Genomic DNA, 16,123 nt, shown 5'->3' with positions numbered 1-16,123 from the left:
AGAATTTATTAGAAAACTAGTGTCAACTGCGTGCTGTGGGACTTTTGGATGCCGCAGTCAGCTTGGTGCAACCTTATCTACAATTAATGACTGTAAAGGAATTCCATTCTTACCATTTTACAAACCGAACATCTTTTGCTTGCTCCTTTTTCTCCACAGGTGGTACAAAACTCAACATCCACAAAGCCCACTTGCCCTGTGATGGCTTGAGTAAGCACAGAGAATGCAGTGGGGTCAGAACCCTGCAGGAGAAAAAAAAAAAAAAACTCACTGGGATCCCCATGGAAGACCACAGCAGTATGTTTCACTGACACAAAGGTATTGACTGGTAACAAGAGCAAGAAACTGCTAATGTTCGAGATAACACCCACACTCTAAGACGAAGAATTAGCCTCTCAAGAGCATTCTCTTCTACACAAAGTATACAGCAAGTAAGGCGGGGATCACCATAAATGACAGAAAACAAGTGTCCCTATTCTAGAATATAAGCATTTCCAATTAGTGTTAGCCAGTAATGTCATGCTAACTTCAGAAATAGAATGGAGCTTGAAGATTTTTGTCTTCTTGCTGAGAACTGACATCAAGACAATATGGATACCCCAGTGTTGGGGGTTTGGTCTGCTGCTGCTATGTATTCAAATGCTAAATACTGGCCCCCCAAGATATGGTTGCCCCCAGGGGCAGATCTTCATGGACACCAAGTGATGCTATGTAAATTTTGCTCTCCAATTTAAAACAATTGGTTAAAATAAAGTGGCTACAGCTGTCACTGTTGGGGTGGGGGGAGGGAGAAGGGTTGGTAGGAGAAGGAAGGTGGAGAGGACAGGTTTCCATCAAACATGATGGACCAGGAGCACATTTCTGGGTGAATGCCCCACCATGAAAGACTTCTGGAGCAGAAGTAACCCGGGCAAGACAGATTCAAACAGCATGTGTTCTGGGAGCACCGCTGGGAATTAACAGCCTAGAGAATAAAGACATAGATTAGGGGCACTACCCCAGTAATTGGGCAAAAGCTAGCTAAATAAAGCATCTAAATCTCATTTATTTGGAAGCTAACAGAGATATTAATAATGTAATTATTTTAGGCCCCATCAAGTCAATATTGATTGCCCACAGAATCAATATTGAGATCTCACTAATTTCCATGTAGTCTTTTAAAGCATTTTAATGACTTTATACTTTTGAATGCTCTACCCTCTTTAATAAACATACATGTAACTGAAATTTATTATTATGGGACTAGTAAAAGAACAGTTGTGAAAAGTTTATGAAAATTTTTGATGGAGAAAATTATAAGGGTAAATATTTGTCTGCCTGAAGCAAAGGTATTAAAGCCTTCAAAGATGAGCAAAACTAAGGGCGACTGATCCTATCACCTCTACTTGCTCAGTGCGCTGGATTTTCAGCTGAGTCTTTCCCTCTTCCATGCAAGAACTGTGTTTTTACTGTCATAGTGGATCTTGAACAAACATCACCTGAAAATAATATTCCACAGTCTGGCATACTGAAGATAGTCTAAAAAAAATATTCAGAGGATTCAAGAAGCATTTTTAAAAGTTACTTTTCAAATCATCAAGTTCTTGAATACCAGTGACTTTCTGTGTGGGAGAGCTAAAAATTATCTTTTGAAATAAATAAGGTAATAAGGAAAAATTAGGCAAAATGAGCCTAAGTTAATTTCTTACTTCATCATGAATGAAGGTAGAGAGCCATTACCTTTAAGAACTCACATGTAGCATGCTTGTTAAAAATCGAGGTCCATCTGCTTAATCCATACTTTCTAAATCAGAATGTCTATGGGTGTGGTCCAGGAAAATGTATTATTATTAATGTCCCAGGCAATACCAAGATGTACTAAAAGTGGGAAATACTTGGCTTAACATTGTCCTGAACTTTTATAAATCTTTGTAATTCTTTTCTTTCGTACATCGAGTCTTGCCGGCTCTGGTGGCACACAAAAGTTAAGACATGAAGAAACAGAGTCCTGGATCAGAAAGTAGTTCTGGCCACACGGATATATTAAAGCACGGTACATTCAACAGACATCACAGCCATGACAAAACCGCCTGAGATAGGTTCATCATGAAGACAGGAGCGTTGTGAGAGCCACTCAATACACTTACACTAGTCCGGCTGTAACTGAGGGCCAAACGCAGAATATTTTGCTAAGAGTATGACTGTACATGTGAATTACTGCTTTAGAAACAAAAACAAAACCAAAATGTCCTCATAGTAGAGATGGGTAACAACAATGACTCCTTCTTGGCACTGTTGTGCGACAAGAACTTTCTTGGTGAGTAAATCTTGTCATCTACTTTGCTAATCAGCCTGAAAACAAGCAGGATGCTTTTATTCAGTGCATGTCACAAAGTCAGAGACTACGGGTGACGCTCTGAGGGAGGTAGCTGTGCTCAGCCAAACAGAAGGTTCTAGTTCAAAGCAGGCTGGGCTCAGAGTAAGGCTACTGCTACCTAGAGTAGGACTGGCTACAGTCTACCCATGGGCATGAGGATGCTGACAGCAATAATACTATATGATGTCACTCTTTAATGAGCACACACAGACCCTCAGGAGTTTAACACCTAACAACCCATGCTACACTGCACAGAAAGCCACTCCCAAGAATAACTCACCATATTTGTTCCTCAGCGAAATAATGACATGTCTGTTTGACCATCCAGGAATGAGACTCACATCCTATCCTATAAGACCTAAGCCACCAAGGTACTGTGATATGGAACAACTGCTTGCCACCACATACTAATAGCCCTCCAGAATATCTCTAGCAGACAGCTCTTCTGTGGTCTAGCTTGTTGTGGCTACATGTCATGTGTCTAATAAACTACCTCTGCCTGTTTCTTAATTCTTCCACATCACTGGCTTATCACCACCTTCATGCAGTGCAAATAAAAGCTAGGATGGAAGCATCACCTGCCAATAAAAAGCTCACTGGCCAATGAGCTAAAGCAGGAAATAGGAGGTAGGATTTGGAGAGAACTCTGGGATAGAGTCAGGTGTGGAAAGAGAATCACCTGAGGAGACAGACACATGGAACTAAGAGATAACAAGGCACATGGCACTCATAGAATAGAATGGATGGGTTAATTAAGTTACGAGCTAGTTGGGGAACAAGGGCAAGCTTATGGTTCAGGCATTTATTCATGTAAAATTAAGTCTCAGAGTCGTTATTTCGAGAACTGGAGCACAGGTCAAAAAACCTGTGGTTACAAGGTTTTTCCTTGAAGTTAAAACATGAGTTCTTAATGGAGAGAGAAGGTAAGTTCTCTGCCATATAACCTGCTACATTGCTCAACTGAGATTATAAAGAGAGCCAAAGCCACTTCCTGTTGAGCTCTGTTGGGGAGAAGCCAGAGTCCCACACTCATAAAGGGAACCAAAACCTATGCAGGGGGGAGGAGGGCAGGCTTCAGAATAGGCATAAACAGCGATTGTCAAGGCCACCAGCCTGCGACCCTCACATTATAGTAATGGCTCAGTGTTCATTTAGAGATGTAAAACTGTACAGAATCACAGAAAACATACATGGTTGCTCTTTGGGAAACCCACTCATAAAGTTTTCAAAAAGGATTTTTTTTAGAGAACTTGCTTTTGCACAGGGCACTACACTAAGGCTTTGTGTAAGCTAGATAGTGCTCGAACACGGAGTTAGTTACATCCTCCTTTTACTTTTTGAGACAAGATCCTATGAAGCTACTTTGCTTGTGAATCCACTGCATAGTTCAAGGCCCAGGCAGGCTTTGAACTTGTGACTCTCCTGTCCTAAATCACTCAAGTAGCTAAAACAACAAGTAGCTGGAACAAGTAGCTATCAGGCCCAGCTTAGGATATAGAACTCTTAAAAGACAAAAATGTTTGAAAGAGAAGTCCTTCCAAACTCCAGTAAATACTATCTCAACTTTATTATCAACCTTTGACAATGTAAATTGCCAGGGAAAACATTAAGCATTATTATGCTCTAGAAGACGTAATTAATTACTCTTTTGTGAACCAAAGATGAAATGCTGACTTGTCCTGATTCTTAAAAATAATTTTTTAAAAATGGATTTGTATCGTGTAGAGGTGTGCCGAGGTTGCGTAGCTGGAGGTCAGAGGACAAATAATGAATCACTTCTGTCTATACAGAATACACAGCTGGGTTGTCACCACATTCATACATAGCAGATATGAGCTAGTTTCCTAGAAGTGAGAAGTTAAATTTTCACCTTAGCTATCCTTGTGGGTCTTGATGATCAAAATCAGGTTGTCAGGCCTAGTGGGAAGTGCCTTGACCTGCTGAGCCTTCTTGCTAGCCTCATAAACAGAAAGTTGAACCTTTAAAAAAACAAGTTTAGGGCTGGAGAGATGGCTCAGCAGTTAAGAGCACTGCCTGCTCTTCCAGAGGTCCTGAGTTCAATTCCCAGCAAACACATGGTGGCTCACAACCATCTGTAATGGGGTCTGATGCCATCTTCTGGCATGGAGGCATACATGCAGATAGAGTACTCATATACATAAAATTAAAAAAATAATTTTAGTGTGTATATTTATGTGTGTGTATGTGTGTGTGTGTGTGTGCGCATGCGCACTGGCACATGTATGCCATAGCATTCATGTAGTGGGCAGAACACAACACTGGGAGTTGCCTTTTTGCTTCCAACAGTGGATTCAGGGACTGAACTCAGGTCATCAGGCTTCTGCCCTCTGAGGCATGGAGGTTTAATGTAAACAGCCAGGTTTTCTGGGCTTGCTTTTGGTTTTTCTCCTGGAGGTACAGTACCAGGCTCCACTTACCAGTGGAGTGACAGCCACTGCCAGCCACTTCTCTGATATCACTCTGCAAACTCCTCACCAACAGAGAGCAATGTAGTTTGCAGCACCAGTATTAAGTCAAAACCTTTATTCCACTGGACACATGCGCAGCTCAGAGTGGCCGTGTGACACAGATTTAAGTGTCGACTATGTGGAGAGCATTGTCCCCCTCAGGATAGAATCTTTGCTCTATCTGCCTGCCTGAGATGAGCAATTGTCCTACAGAAAGTCTGTGCACACAAACGAGCTTTGTTCAATACCACAGAGGGTACAAGCCTGAAGACCCGAGTTCAGTCCTTGAATCCAGTGCTGGAGCAAAAATGCAACTGCTCAGTGTTGTGTTCTGCCCTTTATGTGTCTGTGAGTCTGACTGTTTTCACTCTATTGGCCAGGCCTGGTATATCCATCATATTCATCCTCGTGATTTGCTCCCTAATCTTCTAAAAGCTTAATTGACAAATAGCCAACTGTACTTAAAAGCGAAGGGCTGCTATGTGAAAGGAGCAGAAGCTTGCAAACCAAGTACTGAGGGTAAGCACTTTGCTGGGAGTACCTGGAACTCACTTCTGTCTTGATTTTTTTTTCCACACTGAGGGTGACAGCACAGCCTCCAATAGGGACAGAGAAGGGAACCAAATTGCCAGAGGGACAGAGGAAGCTATGTTCTGGGGAAAAGGCTGATACAGGATTTGGTTGAAAGGCTCATAAAAGCGTGAATCAGTATGACGAAGGCGAACAGAAAACTCTTCAAAATGAGGAAAGCATAAAGTGTCTCACAAAACAGCCCTTGATCACGTGACAGAGAGGTAGCAAGTGATTTAAAGCAACAGTAAAATTTACTTCCTACAACTCGGCTATAGGGAATTTGTTTTTTTAAGTTGGAACATTTCTAATTAGAGGCACTAAAATTACTGCAGCAGGGACACTTTGAGATTGTTACCAGGAATCATCGCCAACCTTCTGTTGGCTAGTTCAGCTGTGGCCTAACCCTGGCACCCTAGACGGCCAATCTATGCATCCACCTACCCTGGGAATTTCTACTAGTAATTCTTCCACCAACGCACACACGTGTGTCACCATCCTTCAGTAGACAGACATCCAACCAGCTTAGCATTCACAAAGATATTCACAGGCCCGCTCCCTTTATAACCTAGAACTTTCCTATGTAGAGAAATACCGTTTTGTTTCTAAAAGTTCCCTGAATGGTAAGGAGAACTTGTCCCTAGCGACACAGCATGCAGTGGTCTGGGCTTACTGGACATTTAACCTAGCAAAAGAGGAGCCTTACAATTTCAACTGGAGCGATGCTTCGCACCAGCTGCTGTAGGAGTGTGGCTTCACAGTATGGAAATTTCCGGATGCTTTCTCTGATGATCTTTTCCTGATACACCGGGAAGCCATCAGACGCTCGGCCTTTCAACAAGCTGAAAGACATTTTTTTAAACAGTTCAAATTGTGACATTAGAGCAGTTCCCTCCTTGGGACCCAAAAGCTTTGAATAGTTTCCTGTTAAAATGGTGTCTCCTCAAATCTCAAGGATGGACTCAAATTAAATTGTTACTCAGACCATATTGTAGGCCTGACTTTGTTTCCAAGATCTGATTAGCACAAGCCCTCAAAGGCCTGAGTGCTGTCCTCTGGCCAGCTAGCTACTGATGACCTAGTCAGCCGTTTGTAGGAAGAATGGAAGCTCTCAGAGAGCCACGCACTCGTGACTCAGTTCCTTTTCCTTGGTAAAGCTGTGCAACAGTGAGATCCCTATCGTGAGTGGACAAAGGTCATACACAGCTCTGTCAGGTGTGGTAACAATACAGGAAGTACCAGCAGGAATCCAGCCGAAGGCAAAGGTCACACACAGCTCTAGGAAGTGCCCGGTACAGCAGCCTACTTTACTATACACTTAAGCTTGTGCGATTTTCTAGCTGTGTGGTCTTATGTATAATGTCACAGTAAATCACTAAAAACAACAACGGAAATGACGAAAACTTGGTCAGAGTCTAATATTGTCCCTTGTTCTGGGAGACTAAACGTGACTCCAACAGTGACTGGTGCCGCTATAGCGTTAATTCTCGCACGTGTCACGGGGTTTCCCATAAGGCATCTTGAGCATCTTTCTGCATGCCATGGCAGAAGCCGTACCTTCTGATCAGGGTGTCCAGCTTATTCTCTCCTTCTTTGAGGAAGGCAATGCATTTCTGAAAGATGCAGCTGATGTAGTGCATTTTCATAGCCAACACTTCATTCATGTCTCTCTGTTTCATGCATTTCTCACAGATCAAATCCATCACCCTGTAGCATTTACCGAGAGCAGCTGCGTCTGCCAGCAGAGGGTTCTCACTCACGAGCATCACGATCTAGAAGAAGAAATGCCATTGAACACTGAGAGCCCACCAAAGACCTCTCCGAGAGGCGGTCGGTGCAGCCGGTATCCAGGCTGTCCAGGTTATTCTTAGAATCACGGGTATGGCATAACTCAAGTCAGAAGGCTATTTGCTACTGCTCCATGTGATAAAGCTAACATTAGGGAATCTCTTGACATTAAAGTTAAAACGGAATCTGTCATCTGCCTCTACTTAGGTGCTAGCATGCCTCCCAGAGCACAGTGCGCTACTGTCTCTGACAAGCACTTTTATGATTGCTTACACAGTGTACCTGCAAAACTGTTCATTACACACAAGACAGTATCACCAAGGGATCAACGATTCTTAGTTAACATTACTAAACTCAATAATCCCATAGCTAGGAAAACTGCAGCTCTCAGACTGGCCTTGAACTTGCTATGTAAGGATGCTTCTGAATTCCTGATCCTGCTGCCCCCATAGCCCAAGTGCTGGGATAACAGATGTACATGCGTTTATGGGGTGCTAGAAAGTGAACCCTAGGCTTCTCAATGCTAAGCAAGCATTCTGTTACTGTTAGATCCCCAGTCCTCAAATTCTTATTAATTTTAAGAAAATCAGACCTCTCCAGAAAGAAGACTAGAAAAAATAAGGGCTTTTACTTTCCATTTAACTCCATTTCTTTGTGAAAAATTTCCTTAAGATTATCCCAGTCATGCCCAACAATGCAATTATGTTAAAATGAAAACCATAAACAGCTTTGAAAGGGAGACTAGTAGAAAGCTATCCAATCTCACAAATTATGAGTCCTACATCTCCTATTTATGTACTAATTAAGCTCAAATTTCCTCTAATAAGGAGTGCTTCTATGACCTCTTCTATGGGGTACATTACTTGAAGTTAGTCTGCAGGTGACTACCATACAGTTTGCTGGTGACAATAAGGATGAGAACCTGTGTGCAGTGGCCAGATAGTGGGCAGCAGACAGTACTCGCTAACCTGTGTGCTTCAGCTCAGTCCCTGTGCCAGAGACAACCACGGTCAGGGAGGAGACTTTGTGAACTGCATTCTCTTCAGACATGCATGAAGAGAAATCATCTGTGAGTTGATATAATACCCAGGTTCAGCCTTCCTGGAAATCTCACAGAGCTTCAAGGATAATGAAACATCACCTTTGACACTACTAAATTATTTTTTATATAGCGAAATACTTTCTTAAGACCACAGTACTTTATAAGAAATTATCCGGCTTCAGGAAGTAACTAAAACTGAATCCTTATTAGTAAATTTGCTGATTACCCTCTCCACCAAAACAAATGTAAAAGAAATTAAGCTGTGGGAGCGGGAGAGATGGGCGGCTCAGTGGTTAAGAGCAGTGGCTGCTCTTTCAGAGGATCTAGCACCCATATGGCTGCTCAAAAGCAGACAAAATTCCAGTTCAGAGGCTCAGATGTCCCTTCTTGCTTCCACAGGTACTGGGTACACATGTGGTGTAACGATATAGATGCAGGTTCAGCAGTTATGGGAGTTATTGCTCTTGCAGAGGACCCAGGTTTAGTTCCCAGGACTCCCACGGCAGCTCACAGCTACCTGTAACTCCAGGTCTGGGGTTTATTGACTCTTCTACTTGCCAGGGCTTTGTACCTGAGCAGTGACCTCGATGCCCTCAGGTACCCAACATGACATAAAAATGAATATTTTTTTAAAAACCAATTTGTAGAAAAAAATTAATTTGTGATGTAGAGGACCCATTAATACGTCTGCTAATTATGTTCACTTAAAACTGCTCAATATTTTATATATGGTCTCACATCATAAGGGTATGGACTCAAACTTACAAACGAAATTCTTTGTAAAAAGCTAAAACAAAGCCTATATTAATATCTTAAGAAAATTTGAGATGCTAGGCCTTGGTTTTTCTACAAATCAGAGGAAATATTTATGAGGGCAATGATCAATAAATAGGGAGCTACTGAAATATTCCTATGCTCTTCACAAAGGAACAAAGGAATATTCTCACTAGCTCTCTTCATATCTGCAGCATTACAAAAGGGGATAAAGGAAATCTTCATTATGCACTGTCAAGAGACGTATGTGTGTTCCTTTTAGCATAAAATCAAGATGAATCTTCTTTCTCCAAGCATGGCTAGCAAAGACCATGCCTCTGCAGTCGCATTATAATTGTTTTCCCTCTGTCCAGGATTTTTTTTTTTAAGTGGTAAGTCGACACTCCTGGGCTTGAAAGACTGGAAAGGTGTGCACCGGCCTGCTCCTCCCTCGGAGGCCCTTCTCAGAAGCTATTGTGATTTTGCCTGAGATTTTGTTTTTCTCCTAGATTCACCTGAGCATCCCCACAACTCCCCAAATCCCTTTTGAAAACAAACGCATCACTATAGCAGCCTTGTAACCTAGATGCAGAGGCAGCCATTTTAGGCACAAAAGCAGCAAAACGGTGAGCTGTGCCTGGGGAGACGTTCTGTGCTTCTTTTTAAAAGATTCCTGAGCTTAGACGGGGTTTCTGCTCCCCTTTACAACCCTCTGAAGATGTGTGACAGCTTGCAGATCGGTAAAGCAGCAGTGAAGTAGGCCACCACAACAAAAGCAGTGTTGCTGCTTTTGTATCCAAAGTATAGCAGAAAGGCAGAGCTTCAGGTGAACCACCCGCCTGCTCCTAAGCGGAGCATGGTTGGGTCTCAAGAAAGGACCACAGTTCCAACGTTGCTCTAAAGACCCAGTCCCGTAGATCACCTCGGATCATATGCCTTTACATTGCCTGCATGAGTAGGCGCATACTCTAATTTACTCATAACCTGTGTATCTGTAAACTAAAAATAGGGCAGAAACAGTGGGTGTCATGCAAATGTCAGAAGTGGTTCCAGAACCTCTCTGCAATCTGAAGGCAAAGAAACAGCTATGGAAGCCAGTGGGAGAGAAAGGAAAGGAATATGCAAGTCTGTGGGAAAGGAGGGAGCCTCAGGCAGGCTCTGCATAAAACCTGGTCTCTCAGCCCGGCTGCTTCGTGCCTGAGAGCCCACTGGATAGGAGTTCTCAAGAATGACTGCGCTGCCCAGGAGAGAACACAGGACTTCATGGGTAAACTCTAAGCTTCACCATCTTCACGTTTTTGTATACAATGTTTGTTATTAAAAACAAAACAAAGCCACCAGCAGTGGTGCACACCTTTAATTCCAGCCAGAGGCAAGTAGATCTTGACTTTGAGGCCAGCCTTATCTACAGAGTTCTAGAACAGCCAAGGCTATACAGAGAAACCTTGTCTTAAAACCAAACCAACTAACCAACCAAGACTTAAATGAAAATGGGGATGACGTCAGGAAAATACTTCAGAGTGGGTCTTTTTTTATTGCTGTTTTTTTCAAGACGGGATTTCTCTGTAGAGCCCTGGCTGTCCTGGAACTCACTCTGTAGACCAGGCTGGCCTCGAACTCAGAAATCCGCCTGCCTCTGCCTCCCAAGTGCTGGGATTAAAGGCGTGCATCACCAGTGCCCAGCTTCTCAGAGTGGGTCTTAAAGCTCACATTGAACAACCTGAGCTCTGAAGCCTGTGCTTCCACTAGCAGCCTTATTCAAGGTGTCACATATCCATGTGCACTGAAACCGTGCTTGTGCTTAATGGAATGGTACATGTCTGAGAATGCCCACAGCGAGCTCCCATGTCTGCTTGAGTCAATGCAGGAGTGTGTGCTCAGGGAACTGCCAGGAGAAGCAGGCCAAAAGGCCCGGAAGAGAAGGGTTAGCTCTGCTTATCCCTAGGCATTGCTGCAGACAGCTTGGCTCCAGCCATGAGAAAGCAGAAAACATTCAGTGTCCTTCAGTCTGTCATTGGCCTGGGCTTATCCCCAGAGAAAAAGAACAACATCCTAGAGAGAGGAAATGGGTGGCTCCCTTGAATGAGGGAAATTCTCTGGAGGAAACTGGGCTGTGCCCTGAGTGCATGCTGCATATGATAGGCCTGGTAGTATGAATCTAGGTGGCACAGGATCTATTCAGACAGCAGTCCTTATCCTTGAGACAATTACCACCCCACATAAGACACTGGGGTAGCCCTGATGTGAAGAGCAGATATAACAGACACTGCACTACCTTGACAGGGTGGAGATTCGTTGTGGTGATGATTTTGTGTAGTGGGCCTGCCAACTTTGGAGGCAGTTTTGGCTCTTTATCCAGTCCCTGGGGTTTAGTGTAATAATCCAGTCTCTCTCGAGGGAAGAAATTGTTGATGATAGCCACGCAATCATGCTGACCTTTAAATAGAAAAACAGAAAAGTTGTTATTTTCTCATTAAATACAGGAGTCTGGGTTGTTTTTACAACAAGACTGTTTGCTTTTGGAGTAAACGTGCAACTGTGTTTTTATTCTTCAGGAAAAGCATAGAGAAAGGGAGGCAAAAGATTTCAAGAGCATCCAAAAGTAGAGAGATAGGATTTAAGGAGAGGATTCATGGTAAATTTGAGAATTTTGTAGACTACAAAAATAAATAAATTAAATAAATACATAAATAAAATACTTAGCTTTAAAAACCCCTAAAATTATTTTTATAAAAATTGACTATAATTGAAATATTTCTTCTTTCACCTGACAGCAATGACACTTATGTTTCACCCAATGATATTCAGGTGCATTTATATAACCTAAATATATTCTATGCAAATTATCTTCTTCGTTATAGTCATTAATATTATCAAGTAACACCCCCACCTCCCATGGAACTGGAGAGAAGCTTGGTCTCTTTGTGGAATGAGCTTAGAATTGTTGGTCCCACAAGCTCGGGATCAGCACTGCCGCCCCTCACAAGTTCCCAAAGCACATCCTTGAGCAGTTTCTCAGGTTAAATAGAGTTCCACCACAGCACAGTCTTCCTAGGAAAGCCCTGCTCCTGTTGTCTCCATCCACAGCTCCCTTTCCACTACCCCTTGAGAGCCAAGAAGTGGCTACTGTGGGCAAACAGGTACAACGGGCAGGGAACCTTCCAAAGAACTAGCTCTCCCGAGGTCTCTAGAAGACACCCTTTTTTCCCTCTCTGCCTATGGACCGCAGCTAAGGGATGAGAGGCAGCAGAGTCCTGGAGATAGTGGTCCACCCTGCTTTGCCTGCCTGGCTCCTGTTCGTGTAGACAAGGTCCTGGGAGTGCCTGTGGGAAAGTGACCTGCAGGGGAATCTACTGGCAATCCACTCAGCATTCCTGGGAAATTGAGAAGAATGACTCCTGCTTGGGCCTAGGTGGCTCTAGACCTTGGACCACAGGCACAGAGGCTGCAGCCCTTTGTTCCTCAGGACCCAACCCTGGGCTTTTACCTGGCTGCCTAGGAAACGCCAAGCAACATTTTGCGACTGTGCAGTGCCTCTCTACAAGGCAGCTTCTGCTGTCCCACCAGCACTGACACTAACCAGGCTCCCATCCCAATCACAGGTCTCAAAACAGCCACCTAAGCCGACTCTGCAAGAGTCTCCAAAGGCTTTCACGGACCACAGGAAGGCTAACTTTGTCAACATTTATCAGCAAATTCAAAGACAGAATCCCATTTGCTCGTGGGAACTAAATTCGAAGCAGATTCACTGAATGAAATGCTTCAGAGCAGAAAATCACTCAGAGAGAAATTATAATCGGAGAGATGAGAAAGCTCACCATACCGAGGAAATCTAACACCAAAAAGAATAACAAACTAGAGTGAGAAACAAAGGAATAGATGTAAAAGTAAGTAATAGAAGAAAATATCGCTGGTTTGAAAAGATAGTTCAGTACTGACAACAGTATCATTCTATGTGCATGCTACTATTAAATGCCAAACCATCAGTGGCTTTCTAGGGGGGGGGGGGAGATGAGAGAGTCCTATCTCCTCTCCTTCATTCCCCCTCCTTGATGTCTTCTTTCTGCCTCCTAAAAATGTCTATTCACATCTTGAGACATCAACTGCTTATTAAGAATCTGAAATCAGCCCAAGTGCTATGTTTAGTAAATGGTATCTGCTTCCAGAATCTTCTGGGGGAGGGGGGAAACAGCATTCATCTGAGCAAATCTCCCAGTGTAAGCAAGTTATAAACACCACAGCATCAAAATGAACACAGGTGTCGCTGTGTGAACTGGCAGAGCCACATAAGGGATGGAAAAGGCTGCGGGCAACCAACCACACTGATTCTTTACATGAGTCCTGCACCGAGACGCCATAAAACAGAGGTTTGTAAGCCTAAACAGTGTTCAAATATCTCAACAAAAGTAGCAAACCAGGTGTGCCAAGACTGGGGCATAAATGATCAGAAGAAAGTAACTATTTCTAGGAGGCCCTGAAATGTTAAGTTCTCCTGTAACATGACTGGTTTAGAGTCACCTAACAGACACCTCTTGGTGAGTTTGTGGCGGAGTTTCCAGAGAGGTAAGTAAAGACTGAGGACCCGCTCTTTTGATGTGACTGGAACCATCCCGTGAACTGGAGTCCCAGAGTAAATAAAAAACAAACAAACAAACAAACAAAAGCCACCACTAACAACAACAGGATGCTGAGCCTCAGAATTCATTGCTTTTCCGGCTGTAGACAGTGTGACCAGCCTCACACTCCCATCCGATTACTTCCCCAACATGATGAACTGTATCTCCTCAAATCATGAGCCCAAGTCAACCCTACCCTCCTTTCAGAAATTGTTTTAGTCAGCTATTTTGTCATTGGAAGACAAACAATAACTACTACAGCCAGCTCCTAACTAGACAGTCAGAAGGGCACCTAGCAACAGTACATTTCCATCCATAAATTATCTGCAACCTAACAATGACATGGTCAGAGTACAAGTCTAACCTAATTCACTTGCTAATCTCTTATTAGAATGGCATAAAAGTTTATCTTTGTAAATTTAATTTTACTTGATAATTTTAGATTCCATATGAAATTATTTTTAAAAAGGTTTTAACCCTTTAATTTAAAAATTCTGATTAGATACAACTAGATAGCATTATTAATGAGAAAGTAAATGCTATGGAGCGGGGGAATTCAATTGTTACAGGTCAAGCTAAATCATCTCCTACCAGCTCATGTGTTTCACACTTGGTTCTAAGCTGGAGGTACTGTTTGGGGAGGCTGTGGGATTTTTGAGACAGAGGGTAACTCAGGGTGAGCCTTGGGGGTTCTAGCATGGTTTTGTGCCAATCTGCCGTCTGCTTCCTGGTTAGCACCACATATCAAGCAGCTGTTTGCTCTCCTGCTGCTACTGCAGAGACGGCCCTTTGCCAGTCTTCCCCACCAGTCTGTCCTCTAGTTCTCTGAAAAGCAAAGTTCCAGTCCAGCATTTTACTACAACGACGAGATGTAGGTCTGAGTTAATTTTTACACTGCACGCGATGAACTGACGGTCAAACTTCTTTAGAATCCGAAAGGAAAAGTTTAGAAGGGATACTAAACTGAATTCTCACTTTTAAAAGTAGAATTTAGAAAGCTGTAGCAAACCTTTCAAATGAACAGAGAGAAAAAACCCATGATATGAGTGACAAGGAACGAGCAAGAATAAAAGAAATGCACATTCCAGAATGATCACTCAGTTGGGATGGGTTTCAAAAGATATAAAATCTACATAATTCATCTAGAAGGTCCAGCAATGAAATCCTTAATAAAAACAGAGACCCCAGAGGCCGAAAGAGAGAGGGGAACAGAGAGGAGCACTCAGACTGTTAACCTGAATGGAAGGAATGCCCAAGAAAGCATGATGTCAAGAGGACTGTTAAATGATGTGACATCCTGCATGGACCTTCTAGAGGAATGGGCACAAAAGACAGTAGACTGACCCAATAAGGTTCAGACAAATACGGAAAGGAGAAAAGTAAGATATGAGGACCTCATCCTGCTGTAGATTATTAAATGGGCAAGCAGTACCTTGAGCATAGAGAGCAAAGTATAAGGGGGTAAGGGGTAAAACTTTCACCAAGATGGACATATTAAAGAAATACACCACCACTACGACCACCACCACCACCACCACCAAGTAAAATAAGGACTAACGATGAGAGAAGAGGAATGGAATAGGTAGATGCATACAGTAAATACCTACTAAAAAGAGAGGGACTATCACTTGGAATTAGAAATAATTCTATGTTTATAAGTTATATCATTTAAATGAAATACAGGAGTACCTGTTTGTAATCCCAACAATGGAACAAGGAGGCAACTACCAATTTCAAGAAAAAGTGACTATAAAATTTACTGCAGTATGTAGTTTATGTTTTCCAAACTTGACTAATTGCTATTGTATCTCAATTTAAACATAATTTCTCTTAAAAGCCCTCTTGTAAAGGGGTAGAAAATCCTTTTTCTCAAGGTATGTCTACAGTACTCAATTCTCTCTTAAGAGTATAATCTCGCCGGGCGTGGTGGCTCATGCCTTTAATCCCAGCATTCGGGAGGCAGAGGCAGGTGGATTTCTGAGTTTGAGGCCAGCCTGGTCTACAAAGTGAGTTCCAGGACAGCCAGGGCTACACAGAGAAACCCTACCTGGAAATAAAAAACAAACAAACAAAAAAGAGTATAATCTTACACCGTTGGTCCATTGCTGGCTGCCTTTAAACACTGTGAAAACATGAGTAACTTAAATTCTGCTTGCTCAGAACTGTAACAAAGGCATCTACAAAATAATCAACAGGGTGTGCACATTAAGACTGGTTAATTAATTACTGGTCATCACAAGATCACAGTGATCCCACTAAATCAGTTGTTTCTGTCTCTGCTTTTCTGTCAGTGGGCTCCTGACTGCATGTTCCGAGTCCAACATACCAATGACCAAGCATTCAGCCTCCACTTTACCCCCTCACTACGTAAAATAACAGGACTAACAGGCCAGGGATGAGTGGGCATGCAAAGGCAATGACTGCAGCTGATGGAGGTAATGAAGCAGCTTAGCATTATTATCTGACACTCCTTGCCAACACCACCATTGCAGTTCTAATGCCCATTCAGAAGTAATAACAATACCTGGTC

The 16,123-nt window shown here is 42.8% G+C and overlaps 1 protein-coding gene across 1 annotated transcript in view; it reads right to left on the bottom strand.

Annotated features, from left to right (window-relative positions):
* The window catches only part of Ankmy2 (ankyrin repeat and MYND domain containing 2), a 38,170-nt gene that overhangs the window by 3,344 nt on the left and 18,703 nt on the right, over positions 1-16,123 (bottom strand). The window contains exons 5-8 of the mRNA XM_021178934.2: positions 11,253-11,413; positions 6,952-7,166; positions 6,101-6,236; positions 114-242 (exon numbers count right to left, since the gene is read on the bottom strand). Of these exons, the coding sequence (XP_021034593.1) occupies positions 114-242; positions 6,101-6,236; positions 6,952-7,166; positions 11,253-11,413 (641 nt within the window). The remainder of the gene's footprint in view (positions 1-113; positions 243-6,100; positions 6,237-6,951; positions 7,167-11,252; positions 11,414-16,123) is intronic.

Source organism: Mus caroli, chromosome 12, assembly GCF_900094665.2.
Source record: "Mus caroli chromosome 12, CAROLI_EIJ_v1.1, whole genome shotgun sequence".
Classification (NCBI taxonomy): domain Eukaryota; kingdom Metazoa; phylum Chordata; class Mammalia; order Rodentia; family Muridae; genus Mus; species Mus caroli.
This window is presented reverse-complemented; position numbering and strand designations above follow the sequence as displayed.